We start from the raw sequence: 20,392 nt of genomic DNA, 5'->3' as shown, positions 1-20,392 counted from the left end.
AGTAAATTACGTGTTGATAGCCCAGCCACATTCATGTACAAGAAATTAATGGTATGATAAAACAGGAAATAAGCCACAAAGTTATTTCACAAAATGTATAACAACTAGGCTGGTTCTCATCAAGCCTTATATTGAACATGTGGCTACTCCCAAACTTAGGAGTGCACTGAAGCCCTTCAAGACTCTGGTGTGCTACTGCAGCTGGGAGCAACAAACAGCTCACTGACACTCCAAGCCACAGAAGTACCAGTCCCCAGCTTGGTACTTGCAAGTGCAGGAAGAGCCCAAGGTTAGGGAGCACTTGGTATCTGAGCCCCAACTGTGCTTCCTGCCATTCATCTGTGCTGTGATAGGAGGTATAACTGTTGGGATCGCAGATCAGATCTTTTATACTGAATGTCTGCCAGGGGTCTCACAGGACATAAGTACAATTCCTTAATTATCCCTGAAAGAATCCTTGCTTCAATTTACCACTTTAGAACTCAATAAAAACAACCAACAGTAGCACTTAACATCTTCAGCATAAATTTATTTGAAGTGAGGGATAGGCAACCCTTGGCATGTGTGTCTTGGGGCAGATTGCAGAGGAGCTTCAAGGGGCCTGGTTTTTGTTGTGGCAATAGCAGCTCCTGTCTCTTTCCTGTCATCCACTTCCAGGGGTGCGTGGACCTACATACCAGCTACAAGCCAGGCCAGGGCACCATAGACCCCAGTACAGCTGCTTGCAGCCTCCTTGCTGCCTGGTATGAGCAGCCTGGGCTAGCTGTGGCAAGCACCTGGGAAGCTGCAAGCAGCTGCACTGGGGTGGCCCAGCATGTTGCTGGCAGCGGGTGCACACAAGCCTTGGAGCAAATGGTGGAAAAGGGGCCGAGGCTGCACTGCCCCAAGGATCAGGCCCCTCACAGCTCCCCTACCATCCTACCCAGCACACCAATACCTTACAAGTTGAAGTTGCAGGTGTTTTTAGCGCACTGCCCAAAAACATTGCTGACCCCTGCAATAAGTAATTCAACTTTTTCTTTTGTTCAAATCCAGCTTGCCGAAACAATTCAGGAGAAATCATGAATTGATCTTAAGGAGAACAGGTTTTGGAGAGATCATAGAGAGAGTTTGCAGGGAAAAACCAGTTTCAGGGAAGAAAATCCACGCTTCGTTTTAGCAAAAGGACTGTAAAACTGAACGAAAATACGTTTAAGGCTGGAGGAACTGCTCTGTTTTCACTTGAAACTATTATTCTTTTTTAAACTAAATGGAAACAAGTCTCCCGGCAAACATTAGACAGTTACTTGCAAAATGTGAACATTTTCTTTCAGACCTAATACTGGTGTGATACATTTGTGAAATAAAATATGCAATGCAAAGAAACAAACGGAACACGAGCTATGATATGTAATTCATTCTATTCAGTTTCAGGTTCACTTTATACTCACATGCCAATCGTTCTTTTAACTGGGGTGTCGGGGCCAAATCAATGGTGCTTTTGTTGTGACAGTTCAATAGTGTTGGATCAGCACCATAACTTAACAGAAGAGAACATACTTCCACCCTATTCTTAGAAGCTGCTTCATGCAGAGGAGTGAACTGCCACAGATCCATTGCATTCACACATGCTCCATGCTGGGGCGGGGCGGACAGACACAAAAGTAAAGGCAGACCATTAAAGAAAAACTGTAGTCATTAACTGTAATATAGCAGATAGTTAAGTGACTGTTATATACATATATGCACAGATAGTTTCCAAGATCTTTTTTCAGAAATATAGATTTCAGTACTTACAGGGTCTCCACTGCTGGAGCATTTAAGTGCAAAACAAACTGCGCATAACAACCTTTAATGAACACAAATTTAATTTCAGGCTCATAACCAAACTTCCGAGAGATTATTTTCCAACTTCAGAGACAATCATAAAAAGCCCAACCCGTTTACACAAAATCAGACACTTCAGCAACTGAATTAACAAAGGAATTTCATTCATTAGTAAAAACGTATATGACACAGAAAACACAGCCTTTAAGCCCCAAGCCTGTAACCTTTTGCAGACAGCTGTACCAACACAAAGATTTCAGAGGTACGTAGTTGTCTCTTTCTGCATTCAAGCTGTGACATCAGAAAGCACTGAATGATAAGCCATCAAGGATGACAAAAAAGGAAGCTTTGCCAGAAATGTTTATACATGAAAACTAAAAAACACTGTCTTGGCATTTCTACAATATTTTTAACCCTGCTCAACTAAGAACTCTTCTTAAAAGCACTTGTGACACATCTCTAAGTCTGAAAGCAAAACCAAATGTTTTCTTCCGCCACATTCACAACCTTAAGATAAACACTGCTCAAGTTTTAAAGTGACAGTCCATTCTTATATATGGCTCCTTGCAGATGTTACGTTCATGACCACCTAATACTAACTATTACAGATCAGTTAATTAGGTCGTTACTAGTAATTCAGCCTGTGACAGCTGAAAATTATGTCTGTGATAAAGGTGCTTGCTGAAGGCTATGTGAAGATTAGACCAAGTGTTTTGCTGTCATTTGTTCAGATATTAAGCATACATTGTTGTTAAAAACCTAATTAAAATCAAAGATGTAGTATGGCCTAGTAAATTTAGCAAGGCCTTGTAGAAGTAGTGGTAAGCTTTGTGGCATAGTTAAAATTAACCTTATCAGAAGAATGCAAGGCTTGTCCTGTTATTGGTCAGTCCTAAGAATAATTATAATGGGAGAATATGGATGGCTGTAAGTTATCAGCATAGCTCAAAAGTTATAAATTAGCTGGCACATCCGGAAATCTTTTAGAAGGAAGATGCAGCTCTGTAAAAGAAGCTCCTGATTTAAGATTAGTTGCTGGCCTGGATTTGGTTGGCCCATGGATCTCAAGCAGCCCAAAGACTGAGTACCAGGGTCCTTCCCAGTACGCCTCAGATAGCGCTGATCAGAGCCGCCTGACTTCGCTGAGCTTTGCAGAAGCGAAACTTGCCTTACATCAGGCATCAGAGGGGACTGCTGATAAGTTGCCAACGTGAATTATTATTGTCTGCCCTTGTTTTGTTATTTACGTGTAGTTGTGTGCTTGTTAAGTCAATAAACCTTGCTTACCTTTCTACCCCCGACCACACTCTCAATCCCGAACCCTCCGCAGGTGGCTGGGACACAGCCATACATTCATGCCATTAACAGCACAATAAAACAGAAAATAAGCTACAAAAATTACTACACAAAATACTGTAAATATTTTTTGAAGTAACTTTGTGACTGGTTCTCATTCTGCTTTAAACTGAAATGTGCATCCGACACCGATCAGTGCTTGCAGTTTCAGGAGCACGCTGGAGCCCTTCAAGACTCCCATGCACTCCTGAGGCTGGGAATGCCAGTCAACTGGCACTTCGAGCCATGGGGACACACTGAAGTGTAGGGCTCCCAACGCACCCTGTGCCTGGGAGTGATGATCTGCTGTCTGGCACTCCCAGTTGTGGGGGCACACTAGTGACCTAACTGGCAAACTTAAATTTATGCTGAAAAGGAGGATAGAGTTAGCACACCTAATATTAAACTGAACCGCCAAAACCTAATGTTAAGTACAAAATAAAATAGGAATGATTTATGACAGAAGAATCTTACCTAATTTGAAAAAGGAATTAAAATAAAGACCAACCTTTACCAGAAGTTCTGTTACTTCATAATGACCATAGGAACAGGCGTTGTGAAGTGGCACCAAGTCCCTTGGCAGTGAGGAGGGAAAACAAACAAACAAATTAAGATTACTACATATATCTTGCCCCAGCATATGCCAATTTAGTACACGGCAAATTTCACAACTATGCTGCCTCTTAATCTCTCAAAGTTAAAGACTCACATGTCTAACAAAGGGGTGGGGAAAAAAAGAGACAGAAGAAAAGAAACAGTTCCAAAAATATTCAAACCAATCTCTTTTTAAAAGGATCAAAGAAAGAAGAATGGAAGTTGTACTGTTTGTATAAGAAACTTGGTTCCTTATCGATTTAAAGGATAAACTGAAAACAACGTATCAACACAAGTTATTTCAAAAGATGACAAGTTTGCAAAACTTACGTAAGTAAAAGCTGCCTTAACCAGCACCTTACAAGCTGGCGTGCTTTATTAATCGGCATGCCGGCTTGTAAGGTAAAAGTGAAACCTGAAGTGCCCACTGTGGCACCTCTTGTTTTCACCAAAGCTGTACGGGCTGGGGCAAAACAGCCTGCGCTGCTGAGTCTCCACGGCCCGAGGCACAGCAGCCAGTGTGGGGCCTGCCTCTCTGTCCCTCGGGGCCTGCAGAAGGGGCAGTGATGTGGCGGAAGGGGCGGCGACTCTCCGGACTCAGCAGGAGAGGTAGCGGCCCGAACAGGCAAAGACACCTGTTCGGGCCTCAGTTAACCAGCATATTTTGTTATCTTGCACCCTCCATTCCCCATGGCTGCCAGATAACAAAGCTTCTGCTGTAATTGTGGTGCTTAACCCTGGCCCACTATCTGGATCCAGCCTGCAGGACTCCCTAAAGGTTGAGATACTTGGCAGCAGAGGAACAGTAGCAGCATTAATTGCTCTCAGAACTATGGAAATTAACACTTAGAGGGCAGCCTAGGTGACAGTGACCATGAAATCATTACATTCATGGTTCATCACAAGTTTGACAAAATAGATACTAAGCTCAAAGTCTTAGACTTCAAAAAACACAAATTTTAATAAGCTCAGGTCACTACTAGAGAATGTCTTGAGAGACCAAGGACTACAAGGAAAGGGAGCATGAGAAACATGGTCATTCCTTAAGGATACAATCCTTAAGGCTCAGAGAAAAGCCATTCCCTTACAAAGAAAAAGACAGCAGAAGGGTCAAAATACCCTCTTGGCTCAGCAGGGACTTTGCAGCCCTCCTATAGAAAAAGAAAGAGGTGTACAAACAACGGAAGTTTGCAACAGCCTCTAAGGAAGACTACTCGACAATGGTCCGCACTTGTAGAAACCAGATTAAGCAAGCTAAGGTAGAAACTGAACTAAAGCTAGCTACAAGAATCAAGGGCAACAAGAAGTCCTTCTTTAGCTATATAGGTAGTAAAAGGAAAACTAATGGGAATGTGGGGCTGCTATTCAATGCCTCAGGAAAAAAACAGAACTCCTAAATGACTGCTTTGCCTCGGTCTTTCACATGACCAAGGGAAACAGTGTGCCAGGTAGGGCACAGAACAAGCAGGGCAGGACTGACATCATTCTCACCATTGCCATAGAACTGGTGTATGATCAATTAAAGAAATTAGATCTATATAAATCAGAAGCAGATTAACTCTGCCCAAGAGTGCTGCAAGAGTTGGATGAAGTAATTGCAGAGCCTCTGGCAAAAGTTTTTCAAAACTCATGGGCTTCTGGAGAAATCGCAGAGGACTGGAAGAGGGCCAATGTTGTGCCCATCTTCAAGAAGGTGAAGTGTGAAAACCTGGGAAACTACATGCCAATTAGCTTAACTGTATTCCAGGGAAAATCCTAGAAACATTCATTGAAGAGGCTATATGAGACAAACTTGCAGAAGGCCTGATACTGAATGACAGCCAGCATGGCTTCATCGTGGGCAGGTCTTGTCTGACTAACTTCATTTCTTTCTATGATCAGGTGACTCATCACCTGGATGAGAGAAAAGCAGTCGACATCATGTACCTCGACTTCCAGAAAGCCTTTGACCTGGTATCCCATGAGGTACTGATCAGAAAACTGGAACATATTGGGCTCTACTGAGGGACCATCAAGTGGGGGTGAAACTGGTTGCAGGGTAGGATGCAAAGAGTCCAAATGAATGGATTGGTGTCGTCCTGGCGAGACGCGGGCAGCGGCGTACCCCAGGGGTCGGTACTTGGCCCAGTGCTGTTCATTATCTTCATCAATGACCTGGATGAGGGGGTGAAAAGCCCACTGGCCAAGTTCGCAGACGACACCAAGATATGGGGTTGTGTGGACACACCTGCAGATAGGCTGCAGACACAAGCAGACCTAGACAGGCTGGCATGTTGGGCACAACGGAACCAGATGATGTTCAACATAGAGAAATGCAAAGTGCTGCATCTGGGAAAGAAGAACCCCCAGCACACCTACAGGCTGGGCCATCATTAACCTGCTACAAATGAAAGGGATCTGGGGGTAACAACAGACCCCAGCATGAATATGAGCTGGCAATGTGACGCTGTACCCGCTAAGGCCAATAAAACTCTGGCATGCATCAATCAATGCATCTCCAGTAAATCCAAAGACGCGATTCTCCCACTTTACTCAACATCGGTGAGGCCACAGCTGGAGTATTGCGTCCAGTTCTGGGCACCGCACTTCAACAAGGATGTGCTAAAGCTCGAAAGGGTCCAGAGAAGGGCCACCCACATGATCAGGGACTCGCACGGCAAACCATATGAGGAAAGGCTGATAGATCTCAGACTCTTCAGCCTACAGAAAAGAAGGCTGAGAGAAGACCTGATTGCAGCTTACTGCTATATCAGAGGCCTACATCAGGGGCTTGGTGAACAACTGTTCACCAGGACACCCTGGGGGAAAACTAGAAACAATGGCCACAAACTCCTGGAAGATAGTTTCAGGCTGAACATTAGGAAAACTTCTTTATAACTAGGGTGTCCAGACTATGGAACAAGCTCCCACCAAGAGGTGTTGCAATCATTTACCCTAGAGGTCTTTAAGAGAAGACCAGACGGTCACCTGGCTACGGTCATCTGACCCTAGATGTCTTTCCTACTCATGCAGGGGGCTAAACCTGTTGATCCTTCAGGGTCCCTTCCAGCTCCGTGATTGTACCTTCATTGCTCCCCTGCCACAAAATATCCAAACCCATGGGGAGCCAGAACAGTGTGTTCCAGATGACATGGCCCACACACACTGGACTGGCTGGATCTGGTGTGTAGGGCCAGACTGGCACACAGAATTTAGCTTGCAAGGCCAGTGATGTTGAGTACCACTGATCTAACTGGTTGGTTCTAAAGTCATTGGGCATGACTGTATGCTGTGTATTTAAGAGGCCCAAAGACCTTGCAATCCAGAGAAAATAGAATGGAAGATGGTTGGGAAAAAAGTTTTCTATACTCCCAAGCTGGAGGTGGGGTGCGCACAGACACTGTCAGGAAAACTTAAGAGAAAATCAGAGAGATGCATTGTCAGGGAGGCCTGACTGAAAAAGGTTTCACCTTGGGCCTTTCATTATATGGATATTGTAGACACCTTTATAGTAGTGTTTTGGAAAGAGTTAATAAAAATTCAGTTTTCCAAAATCTTGGCTTATTTCAGTATTTCAGTCAGATTTCTTGCAATTATTTTCTGTAGACCATACATGTACTTACATAGTTTCTAGAATTAGAAAAAATCCTTATATAATAAGAGAACTCCTAGAAATACACAATCTAAAATCAAATAAATGGGAAACAAAGTTGTTCTATTATTTTATTACATTTTTTTTTCGGAACAAAAATAATGACAACAAAGGGAAGTGAAGCGAAGACTTGATCAACTGAAGAGGCATGTCCTGAATTTTAACAGCAATGGTATAAAAGCATTTCTAGTTATCGGAAAATCACTTCACATCTTTTGAACATTCAGAAGTTGTCTGTTTATAACTTAGAATGCAGCATAGTTATGGCCAATTTAGCACAAAAGGTTATTCCTAAAATTGGGAGCAAAACTTATGAATTTACAATACATGTTAAAAATAGCATATCAACCTCAAAATTTCTGATGTGCCATGGTTCAATTTTTTTTTAAATAAGCGTTTTCTATTGCATAACAAAGTCTGATACTGATGCATAACAAACAAGTGAATTACAAGCTTACCCTTTATCTTTAGCATGCACATCAGCTCCATGTTGTAGTAACAACTGCACAATCTTAACTCGGTTATATCCAGCTGCTAAGTGCAATGGAGTTGACTGAAAAGACATAGTTTTAGATAAATCAAAATCATAAATCCAACTAACAGTAAATATAATGAAATATGTAAAAATAATGTCCTTAAAATACTGAATCAGTAAAGAGTGTTTGAACCAAGTGTCTGGCAACTATTTCCACTAAACACTGAAACTGCAAGGTTTTTTCAATAATACATTTAAATGATAGCTACCATGAAAGATTTTTGAGCCCGTCAGCCAGCTATGACTACTTCCCAGTTCAGTTCTTTCATAAATGTAAATATTCTACCAGTACAGATTGCCAGATTATGAATAGGTCTCCTCACCTAATGGACAGTTAAATTTTGATGTAATCTATGGGTATTATTAACTAAACTTGGAAAAAAAAAAAAGAGTACGTTTAAAGTAAGGAGGGGGTTGGAGAAGAAAAAAAAAAAAAAAATCACCTTATCCTTCACTTGCACTCCCAAGGCAGATGATTGATTTATGTTCTGTCTAACCAAACCAGATGGGGAAATTTAACAGTGCCCAGTACACAACAACAAGAAGCAACAGACTTTGCACAAAGACCTTATCCTTTTCATTCAGGAAGACCATCAGCACCAGGGAATTTTAGTTTTTGGAGACTACACATGTTTTAAAGTAAAACAGCAGCACCTATATTTTGGAGGCGCCTTAGCAAAGGGCCTACCCAGCCCAGTGGGAAAGTTAGAAACCAAAAAGAATGAGCTTACTCAAATATCTAACGGGGCCAAAAGATGGAAACTTGAACCTTCAAAAAGAAGTAGGTTCAGGCTAAATGGATTTCTGGATTTCCTGGACAGATTCTGGCATCTGTAGCTTAAATGTGCTTATTTAGCCACCAATATATAAACAGTATCCAGTTCCTATAAATGACAGCATTACCTTAATTTTATGAAGAAGTAATGTCAGAGCAACTGATATACCTTAGGGTACATGACTACAGTAGTGCAAAAGAACAGCCTAGGACTAAACGATCAAGTCATCTGATAAATATTAGCATAAAAAATGAGAGGTCTTTTCCATGACTTTGACATTGGTGTAGCTGGCGAAAAGGTAAGGCAGAAGTTGTTAGAGAAAAGGTGTTTTATCTGACCCAGGTATGTGAATGGCTGCTTAGAAAACAAAACAAAACAAAAAATCTTCTGACAACTCCCAGCATGTATGTTCCTTATCTTCACAAATATTTAAGTAATTTGAACTGACACCTAATAACCAATAATTCTTAAATTCTGATCAAATGCTAGTTTTAAATATAAAGTAATACGCTGAACAAAATTTGAAAATAAGATTTAGTTAAATGCAACATTTTAACTAAAATACCTTTCTGCCATCACTTGCATGGCAGTTGACATTTAATGGTGTAAGAAGAGACATCATCTTTTCTTCATTTCCACTCCTACAAAACAAGGTTTTAAAAACACGTGAGAGTTTTGACTGTCAACAGTTAAGGAAGTCCCATATTTCCTTGAATACAAGATTCCCCACCACCCCCGACAAGCAGCATGGGAAAAAGAGCCCCTCATCTTATATTTGCATACAAGAACACTTCATTAAATATACTGTCTATAATTAAACTGCTGCCAAAAGCAGCATGTACCCACAGCAATGGAAACCAACTATGAAGCTGATTAAATGCAGCCAACACTAAACGTAACTATACAACACATGGCCTACATTGGGCAAACAAACTGATGGAAACCTACCACAAGAACAGATTAGTGAAGGGGTGGGCGATTATTTTAGCTGGAGGGCTACTTAATGAGTTTTGGTGAGGTGTCGAGAGCTCCACACAGTCTTTCAGAAGATATCATTTTAATAAATTATAGATTAAAAAAATCCTTTGAAAAAGAAAAAATTAAAATGTTACAGTACATGTTATTTCAAATAATATTTTTTGTCCTGATGCTTGTGTTTTTGAGTAGTGTACATAGAGGTGATAGCATTAATAGCTCAAAATAAAGTCTTATTTTTGTGTAGTGAGAGAGGGAGCCCACATGTGCAAAAGAGTGTGGGGGGGACTGCCCATGCACTAGCTCCTGAGAGCTGGTTAGCTCTGGGGGAAGGGAGTGAAGGAAGGAGGGAGCAAGGGGTACGAACAGCAGAGCTAATACAGGTGGTGCAGGTGGAGTGTCCTCCCTACCTGCCCCCTTCCCACAGCCCCCCTGGGGCACTCCATATGGGGCCGAGATGCACCCACTCCCACCCATGCCACGCTCCCACCTGGAGAAGGCTGAGAGGGGATCTGATAGCCATCTATAAACTGGCCAAGGGGGACCAGTAGGCAATGGGAGAGTCCCTGTTCTCCTGAGTCCTGGGAGTAACAAGGAATAATGGCCATAAGTTGATGGAGAGTAGATTCAAGCTAGACATCAGGAGGCACTACTTCACAGTCAGGGTGGCTAGGAGCTAGAACCAACTTCCAAGGGAAGTGGTGCTCGCTCCTACCCTGGGGACCTTTAAAAGAAGGCTGGATGAACACCTTGCTGGGGTCATTTGACCCCAGTACTCTTTCCTGCCAAGGCAGGGGGTTGGACTTGGTGATCTGCTCAAGACCGTTCCGACTCTACCAACTATGAAACTATGCTCCTGCCTGCACCTGCCCAACTTCCCAGCAGTGCTGTCTTCCACCCACTTGGCTGCTTGCAGGTGGCTGCTCATTGCATTGGGCAGGCAGAGTGGGTGGAAGGCGGCTGGGAGCAGAGGGTGGTATGAATTAATGGTTTCTCAGGCTTAATCAGGGTAATTAAGCTGCAGTTTCAGGCCATCCCCAAGTGGGAAGGGTACACAAGCAGCTCCTGCAGGATCCTGTGCTGGCTGTGGCACTGGAGTCTGCAGAACCCTGGCCTGGCTCATGGCTGGCAGTGGGTGCACACACAGTGAGTGGGGTCAGGGCTCCACAGACCCCAGTGTAGCCTCCTAGCTGCCTGCCACAGCTGGCCTGGGACCCTGCTGCAGCCATTTGTGCAGCCTGCCTGCCTCCTGCTATGGTTTTGGACCATCTGGCAATCTGCAGGGAATGGTGGGACTGCTGGGGCTACTCAGCCAGTGAAAATGGCAGCAGGCCCCAGGATCTGGCCACAAAAATCAGCCAGCCACCTCATAGATTTCGGTAGACCTCTAATCTTAAGCTTTTTGGCTTTGGACTATTATTATGCACAGTTTGTATTACGTGTAAATAAGTACACAACAATGCTGCTTAAAAATGTATTTTTGGAGTACCCGTGTTAAACTTGCAGCCGTTTCAAAAAAAAGCAAGGTACATCAGTTCTGAATTAACTAAATCTATGGGTACCTGTAGTAATTTGCTGGTATCTGGGGGGCTAAGTTGCCCTTTGCCCTCCCTAGTGTGTGGAAGAAGCTGGGGAGGGGAAAGGGCAACCTAATCCCCCAGTTCTATTTTTCCTGCTGCAGTTATGAGAGGATAAAAAATTGGCTCCAATAATTACATTCCACAGGTGGAAAATTATAAATTTATGAATTTCCCATATACAGAATCTAATTATTGGGGGTTGTCTTATATTCTGGGTCACCTTATACTTGAGTAAATATGATAAGTATGATTCTTGTTTAAAGCTTTATGAAGGAAAAACTTCTAAGCAAATTTATATTTACTTCTGTTTTGCTGACTGACACCAACTCTTCCCTCTCAAAAGATAAAAAAAAAAGGGATGTCTCATAACTGTTTATCAGTTTCACCCACAAGGGACAGCCCTGGCCTGGTTCCAGCCAGCTCAAAGTTAATTTACATACATTATATGAAACATGGACAATTCTCACAACACTGCCATATTCATATTTTCCACAGAAATACATACCTGGCACTTTCTAAGAGCTCATCTTTCTTGTATTCACCTGAAAATTAACAGAAAATGGATTTTGTTTATTCTTAGACGCACACAGTTGGTTACCAATTTAGACAAAGAACCTGTCATTTACATTTGAGGTAGCCACATAAAAAAGCTACTTTTATACACAATGTTAACAGCCTGCACAATCCTCAGAGAAGAATGCTCAAAGTGCTGGTATGAATGCAAACCATTAAATTAGCACAATAAATAGCTTTCCAGAACACATCATGTCACATGCCTGCATTTTGAGAACATTCAGCCCACAAAATGATTCTCTATTTGGAGCTGTAAAAGATATATTATAATTAAGCTAATATTAAGAAATGAGAAACCCACACAGGTGAGAATATTTTTCGTAAGAATTATGACAACTATAAGACAATGTGTACCATTTGAAAATGAATGTGCATCACTTACCAGTCAGCACTGACTTTGCTGATGGATCTGCCAAGTCCAAAGCTGTCCTTCCATCTGTATTACGGATGGTTGGCTCAGCACCATGTTGTAACAGAACTACAATAGCAAAATCCTTTATGTGAAAAGAATTCTGAAAAACCAGCCTTATGCTATGGCTTATCATTCAATTGGGACCCAATAGAGGAACAGTTGGGTAGAGGATCTCAGTTTCTCAATGCAAACCCTTTGTGTCAAGATCCCTTACTGCTGTTCTGTAAATTTAACTTTCTCAAAATAATGTGCCTAATGCGATGATAAACTATTATGTCAGAGTAAAGGTTCAGAATAATATCTGCAGAACTGCATGTCTGAAGCTAAGGGCTCAAACAAATTTCACTTCTTGACTCCGTTTTGCCTTCATCGTGCTCATAAACGTTTAGTCAGAACACAAGTTCAATTTAGTCTCTTCCTCCTAATAAAGCCTTTGACTAGCTGAGCAAGAGTAGTGGCACAAAAAAACAGAATCAATCCATTATTAGTAATAGCTTCCACTCTTAAAAGCATTGTCTCAGGATTGGGAAGGAGCAGGTAAGAAAGCAAGTCTGGGGGCAAAACAGATCAATTTTCAAAATGAATCCATCTTACATCCCACTGGATCCCCTTACCACATCAACATCAAGGCGGTACTTGAGGTTACAGGCATTTCTTTTTGTACTCGAGTAACCAACAGGAAAAGTCAAAAGACGTTTTTTAAATTTGCAGCTATTTTATTTCTGAAGTGCAAGTTCCAGTTTAAAATAGATTTTTTGTTTTAGCAAGTGTAAAACATTCTAAAATGTATTGGTAAGCACAGCTTGATAAAGAAAAATAGGGGCTCTGAAAGGTTTTAGTGCGTCATATGGATATCAGCCAGCAGCAGGGGAAATTTAAGAAAATTACCTACCTATACAGACATCAATCTTTCCCTTAATGGCAGCTTCGTGAAGGGGAGTATAGTTCCAATTATCCCGAGCATTAGGATCTGCACCATGATGCAAGAGAAGATTGACAACTTCAGCATGACCAAAAGAGCAGGCATTATGAAGAGGAATGAGGCCTCCATCATCGCGTGCATGGACATTGGCACCACTCTGAAGCAAATATTCAACTACATCCTTCCGACCAAAGCCTGAAACAAAGAGAGAATTTTGTATAGCACACCAGGGACAAAAGGTATAAATAAAGAAAAAACCAAAAGTAAAAATAGGAAATCAAAACACTTGAAGGGGGCCACTACTGAATTCAAAACCAGGACTTCAGTTGTATGCTACAAATTGTGACTTGCCCTTGCCCTATACACTAATTTAGAGGTGGCTCATTTCACAGCATTTTTACAAAACCCATTGCCTTCCTTTGAGTAAGACAATTTCCTCCTATAAATTGTAGGGTACATTAAACAGGTCAGTGTCAACTAACTTACAGATTTTCAGTAACATACTGAGAAAATATGGTGGTTGTTTAGCTTTTTCTAGAATAAACTGCGTTTCAACCACTTCCTGCAGCAATTACATCCTTTTTAAAACTATATCTGTTACCTTGCACAATCCACAGGTCTCTTTACTAGTCCTCATTTTGGATTCCGTTTTGCTAAGCCATACAAAAACCACCCCCTTTTAAATTTCCAACTATTTAATACATCTTTAACTCTTGCAACGTATCTAGACAGAAACAAACAAGGCACCATTCATGTACTAAATAACCTCTTAATAGGTAATATCAGCTCGGCTCAGGCTAATATGACAGGATAAATAAGGAAAATCCAGATGAAAAGTAATTTTTTTAATTTAGTTGTCTTTACTAAACCACATGTATCCTGCAAATCATTCACTAGAGACAACAGGAAGTTGAAAAAAAATCTGTCTTCAAACCTGTCAACTATAACAATTTTTTTCTATGAAACTAATTATAGTCAATCTGTCATCAACAAGAAAAAAAATTACAGAAAATTAAATAGCAATCTAAATTCTAGATCTAAAATCTAAACATAATATCTGGTTAGAACAATCTAAGAGAAATGAAATGTTTGAGATTTAAAGCAAATAAGAATCTTGAAGTTCTCTGTTAATAGTAATCAGTTTTCATTTTAGGAGACAGGAAACAATTTTGCCACAAATTCCAATATACAGGGTTCCTTTCAAAGCAAGGACTGAGGCAAGAACCACCTTTTTGTTCTGTGGCTATACTGAACCTAGATTAAGGCTCCTAAATACTACAATAATGCAAAGAAATAGTAAAATAATGAGAGACCTGAGCTTAAAATTCTAAATTAAATGGAAAATTGCTGCTCATATTTAAATTCCAGCACACAATCCTCTCTCAACTCACAAATGGTTCTATGTCAGAGTCAGTACAAGATGTTTAATCATGCAAGCTTTTTATGAAATAAGACTTTTACTCATGAAAAGCTATTTTACTTAATCATAAGGCCTATCATTTTTTTAAAAAAAATCAACTGCTCTCAGATAAAAAAAAAAAAATCTAGCAGAGCTGGCATCATGCACTTAACACGGCATACTCAATCTTTTCTTCCTTGGAATCATCACTTAAACCCTTGGAAGAAACATATCCAAAAGGCAAGTAGCCTCTGAAGTAATTTATTAGGAGTCTGCAGGGCTGTAATTTAAGGATGTTCAGAACACCTATTTTCAGTGATTCTTAATGTAAGTATAAAGATCCGATTAAGGATAAGAAAAAAATTGATTTTTAAATAAACTCTTAGGTGAGGCTTTATATAATCCTTAAATTAGTGGAAAGCAAAAAATACGCTTTAGATTTTAATTAAACCTAGCTTGCAAGTAATACTGGCTGAGGGAGTACATTTTTTCCATTGTCAGGGCGATTTAATGTTATCTTGCAGGAACACAAGCTTTAAGTTGGTTCTACAATTCATTACCCTAATTTAGCTATGCCAGGGGCAGCAAACATTTTTTGTCTGTGGGCTGGGATAACCCATACCGGGTCAGAGGCAGGCAGACAGGTGGGCGCAAGGACCTGCCTGCTGCCAGCATTTGTCTACATGGCAGCACAGAGAAAGCAACCTGCTGAAGCCCCACATCCATGGGTAGGATCTAGCCCATAAGGCCATAGATTACCAATGCCTGAGCTATACCACTAAACATTTTTTCATTTTCCATATACCAACATTGCTAAACATGTCTATCCCTATGTATTACGTTTTTCTAGTTCTGTCTTTTCAAGAAGCTAGGATGACTTCAAGCACTCGCTGAACTTTATTCTGCCTACAGAACTAAACCTTATAGGATGTAACAGATGATAACGATAAAGGCCCTTGGGGTGTTTCAGCATCTCTCCAACACAATGAGGAAAAAGCTTCACTCCTAAAAATATCCGAAGGATCAAGCATGAAATCCCTCTCCTGGAGCTGCTAGTCCCCAGCCAGATCTTCACATGATCAACACAAGTAGACAAAATTTGGACATTCAAATCACAGGACAGATCATTTCTGGATAGCTATCGTGCAGCTGGGAAACTCAAGATCAGCTAGCACCCAGACTGATGTCAAAGCCCTGTGATTACTACTTGCCATGAGTTTTCAGAATCCATTGAAACTAGAGTCACACAGTATGAATGCTAACAAAATAGCTACAGCCCTAAACTTCCACTGCACAGCCTTTATTAGAACCTGCTGAATCAAGTAAATCTTTTCTGTGAGATTGGCTACAACTAGGATTGCAGCCTGAGGCAAGAACGTCTTTTGGCTCAGGGTAGGCATTATTTAAGTTTCAAAAACAAATTAGATGCTTCACCAGTCATTCCTGGAACTTCTGTATGGATGTAGCAGAGATTCCTCACTTCCTTGGGGAAGTGTGTATGGGAGAAGGAGCCAATGTGAGTATAGCAGTGCCTCTGATTAACTCTCCCCTTTCAGCAAGGCACTGAGAAGACAGAAATGTTGGTGGATCAGTACTGCTTCTTTATTTTTCAATGGACAGCTTGGTGAAGGGAGCCAATTACCATACATAGCAGTGCCTCTTGCTTTAATTAAGAATAAAAAGAGAAGACTGCCTTTGTGGACAAAGAGGGAGCCACTACCTATGCAATACCTCCTCTTTGGCATTACCCTACTGCTACAGGAGGGACTCATCATTTTTCTTTAGACACTGTTTTGCGTAGATATATTCAGCCTCGTATCGGATCAGCACCAATATAGGGAAAAATTGATAGCATCAGAAATCTGCATTTTTGCCTGATGTAGCTGATAAATGCCCCGTGCATATGCACAGCTGCAGCATACATGCAGCCAGGAGTGCAGCCCAATGGCTTGGAGAGCAGGATCTGGCTGCTAAGTCTGGTGCAAGAGAAGGGAAGGAGTGTGGGGAGAGGCAGATTGAGGCCTCTGCAGTGAGGGCGTGACTGGGGCAGGCACTGCACAGCCAGTGGGGAGCGTGGGACAAGTCATGAGCGGCTTGTCCAGGGGGCGAGAATCCTGGGAGGACATGGGGGGCATGTGCCCCTGGATCTGCATGTGGGGCGAGGGTGGGCTGCTGCTGTGGGCTGGGGCTGTGCTGGGCTATCCCTGGCAGGGCTAGGCTCGAGGCAGGCAGCAGCAGTGCTGGGAGGGGGGCTATGGCAAATTCTGGCCTTCCTTCTGTAGCCCCCTCCCAATGCCACTGCCACCTGTCCCAAGTGCAGCCTGGCTCTGCTCCCCTCCCAGGAAGAGCCTGGCACCACCCTGGTCCCAGCCTGCAGCAGCAGCTTGCCCTCGTCCTGCATGCAAATCCAGGGTCTCATATCCTCCACAGATGGGTGCAGAGCGGGAGCTGCCTCCCCCTCCCCCTGCTGAGCAGTGCCTGTCCTTGCCCCACTTCCTCCCTCACCATGGGGGACTCAATCTACCCCTCCCTGTGCCTCTTCCCTCCCCGCGCACTAGATGTACCAGCCTGATGCTGGTGTCCAAGCTGCCTGGCTGCATATCAGAATTAGATCAGTGTTGGCTGATACGGCTCCTTAAAAGATTAAATTTGGCCATCAGTATTGGCCGAAAAAATTTCTATCGGTGCACCCATAGTTTTGTGGTACTCATTCTTGACTCTGGAGCCTCTCACAAAAGACCAACTGTTGGAGTTCACATCCAGAGTCAGAGACAGGCCTTCTTTTCTTTCGTATCCTCTCCATCATCGTGAGAAACATTCCACTTCAGAACAGCCAAGAGATGCCTTTACCACCCTTTTTATTCCAGCTACGACAACTAAGCTTATTGTGTAGACTCCTGTGACTTAACTCCTAGATCTTCCTTAGGATTTGAAATAGGTTTCTCTAGCTTCTTTCTGCACTGAGTTAATAGCTGTTCTACTTATGTTTCTAAGTAGTGTGTTCTTCTGTGTAGTTACTGTAGATAAATGTAGTTTCTGTAAATGAATTTTATTCATAGGAAGAGCATCTAGTTACCATAAACCCCACCAACTCTCCATTGTACTTTTTGGTTGACATACTCCTTATCTGCCTATGAGTGACATGAAATCTGTTTTTGACAGCTAGATACCACTACCTTTCTGCACAGGAACCGACTAACAGTCTGTTGAACTTCAATACAACTTAACAGCCAGAGGTGCACTTCTGCTGCATACTACAGACTCCAGATTAATCTTCAACCAGATCCTGCTGTCACTGTCTTTCTATCATTATTACGTGCGTTTTAAAATCCACTTTGCAAAGTGTCTCTTGTATCAGGAAAAAGACTAGAAATTGCTTTTATTTAAGGACTGCTAGAGAATTCAACAATGTCTGCCCAAAAAAGTTAAAAAACCAAACCAAACCAAACCAACAAAGACACCTAAGTTGCAATGCAAGGAAACAAAGCAATTCAAACAGTTTCTTGTGGCTTCACTTCTGCTTCAAAGCAATAGTCTATAAAGGCAAGCAGATTTCTCTAGAAGAGAATTAAACCAATAAAAGTTTCCTAGCACATGCTCTAGAAATGAAAGTACACACCCAAGCTTATTAATACTGGTTTTGCTGTGCATAAGACAGCAGAGCCTTTGTTACCACTTCCTGGAAGTTTTCTCTACCTTCTATAACCTAGTAATCCCTCCAGAGACAGAAAACTGAAGGAGCAGTACTTAATAATATTCAAACTTTAAGCAAGGGAACAAAACACAAATTAAAACTAGCGTTCTCTATCATATTACAGTCTTGATTTTATTATAGTTCAGGTCACTGTAGAAAAGGCCTAACTCCAGCAGTAGAAGTCAATGTTAACAAGAGACTGGCAGCTCTGTCTATCAGCTCTTATTTTATCAAAGTCTAGTAGGCTGAGCTGTCCTAGGAGGGAAATCATCAGTAACCTCCTTGTATTGCGACCGTACCCAGTAATGAAAGGGATGAGTATATGGTCAATGAAGTGACTGCTCAGTATCTTTACTGCCTAGTGGTACACATCCCCGTGCCCCTCTGTGTTTAAAAGCTAAACTAACGCAACAAGTGTTTTATTTTTCAGATGTAAAATGGAAATTGAAAACTCTTAACAACCCCAAGCAGGATGATTCTTCTGCTCATGCAGGAATTTAAATGGTACTGTCTTACATGACTGCCTCCTCAGAGCTTCGATTTTTCTGTTATCACCTCCATAATGTGCAACAGATTAATAAAGATTTTTTATTAACAATGAAAAACCTTGATGATTGAAGAGACTTAAGAGATTGAAAGCAAACAAGTGGGTGCCCTGCTTAAACATTCTCAAAGAAGAATGATCTGAACCAGCTAGCAGGGCACCCTGCTCACGAACACATGGCTCCACTGACTTAAAGCTCCCGATTGATCACTTTGGGGGTCAGGGTGGAAACCACCCGTCCCAGAAGATGGCAGCAGCAGAGGCTTTTTGTGGGCTAATGCACCTAGGTGGAAACTTCTGAATAAAAGCACTTGGGCCAAGACATTGCTCAACCACTGCAGAGCCAGTATTTGTGGGGCATACAACACCTTGCTCCCAGGTCCTGCAGCACGAGGCTCTACCCAGCCATGACCTGCTTTCCCCCTTGGGCAGAGATGAGAAGTCACCCATGTCAAGCAGCTGGTGCCAGTTACATGGCTGCCAAAGACCACTCGAGTCCCAGCGCTCGGGGACACCCTGATGCCACCCGCCGGGGGCGGCGGCGAGGTCGCGGTGCAGTGCCGGCCCAGGGGCGAGGCGGGGCGGCAGATAGCGGGCCCGGCCCGGCCGTACCTGCGGCGAAGTGCAGCGGGCTGGACTTCCTGCCCGCCGTGTCGCGGCTGTTCACGTTGTCGGGCCGCACCAGGCGCTTGACGCGCTCCACATCTCCGTTGCGGCAGGCCTCGAACAGCTCCCGCGCCGGCTCCGCGCCCCCACAACCCGGCGCCTCCACCAGCGCCACGCCGCCCGCGCACCGCCGCCCCGCCATGCCCGGCCTGACCCGGCCCCGGGGCAGCGGCGCGGCAAGGCTCCGAGTGGGCGACCCGGCCTCCGCCTCACTGCGGCTCCCGCCGGGCGAGAAGGCCCGTCACGCAGGCGCACTAACAGCGCCGCGGAAGTAGGGGAGAACGAGCGCGAGACTAACGTGCGTGCAGCGCATGCGCGGTCCTGCTGGGCTCCGGTCGGGGGCTTTGGCCTCTGCCTTGCGGGGCTGTGGGCGCACTCTGTGGGATCAGAAGCCATGGTAGACAATAGGTCTGAGATAGGTGGGTGAGTGAGAAATGTTAACAGATATACAGTGAACTTATACATCTGTTGGAACCTGGGAAAAAAGACGTTCTCCCAGGACAAATGCAATGTTTATTTGTAGTCAAGCAGTTCAAAAGTGTAACTGGAAAATCAAGTACTATTTTGAACCAGTTTACTGTGAACCAGTTCAGTTTTATGGGGAGCACTTTAGACAATGCTTAGCTGCTGGCCCAATGGCTAGAGTATTTTGCTGGGAAGTAGGAGACATGTACAAACCCCTTGGGCTAATATAACTCAAATCTGTTCCTTCACAAAGTGCCTAGGCTACTGGGCTAAAAGGAGAGAGGGCAGCCCCCCTTCTCAACACTTCCAGTAGGTACACATGCAGGGAAATCCTATTTTGCAGGGATGAAAACAGAATCCCAGAGTGTGCGTAAGGGGCAACAACTCCACCAACATGACTACTTATGTGCTACTTGGGCACACAAAAAGGAAATAAGACTTAACCTACAGATTTTACAACAAAAGGTGATTTTTGAGAAGAAAGT

General features: G+C 42.9%; 1 protein-coding gene across 2 annotated transcripts in view; it reads right to left on the bottom strand.

Moving 5' to 3' along the window:
• The window catches only part of TNKS2 (tankyrase 2), a 56,366-nt gene extending 36,661 nt beyond the window's left edge, over window positions 1-19,705 (bottom strand). For both annotated transcript variants that reach the window (XM_090056636.1, XM_090056638.1), the window contains exons 1-8: window positions 19,389-19,705; window positions 13,110-13,334; window positions 12,188-12,283; window positions 11,738-11,774; window positions 9,243-9,318; window positions 7,825-7,919; window positions 3,650-3,716; window positions 1,431-1,617 (exon numbers count right to left, since the gene is read on the bottom strand). In XM_090056636.1, the coding sequence (XP_089912762.1) occupies window positions 1,431-1,617; window positions 3,650-3,716; window positions 7,825-7,919; window positions 9,243-9,318; window positions 11,738-11,774; window positions 12,188-12,283; window positions 13,110-13,334; window positions 19,389-19,584 (979 nt within the window). In that variant the 5' untranslated portion in view covers window positions 19,585-19,705. The remainder of the gene's footprint in view (window positions 1-1,430; window positions 1,618-3,649; window positions 3,717-7,824; window positions 7,920-9,242; window positions 9,319-11,737; window positions 11,775-12,187; window positions 12,284-13,109; window positions 13,335-19,388) is intronic.
• Window positions 19,706-20,392: the final 687 nt, after the last annotated feature.

Source organism: Crocodylus siamensis, chromosome 7 (genome assembly GCF_052110815.1).
Source record: "Crocodylus siamensis isolate JL-2025a chromosome 7, ASM5211081v1, whole genome shotgun sequence".
In the NCBI taxonomy this organism is placed as follows: domain Eukaryota; kingdom Metazoa; phylum Chordata; order Crocodylia; family Crocodylidae; genus Crocodylus; species Crocodylus siamensis.
Note: the sequence above shows the minus strand (reverse complement) of the source record. Positions and strands in the feature narration are given on the sequence as shown.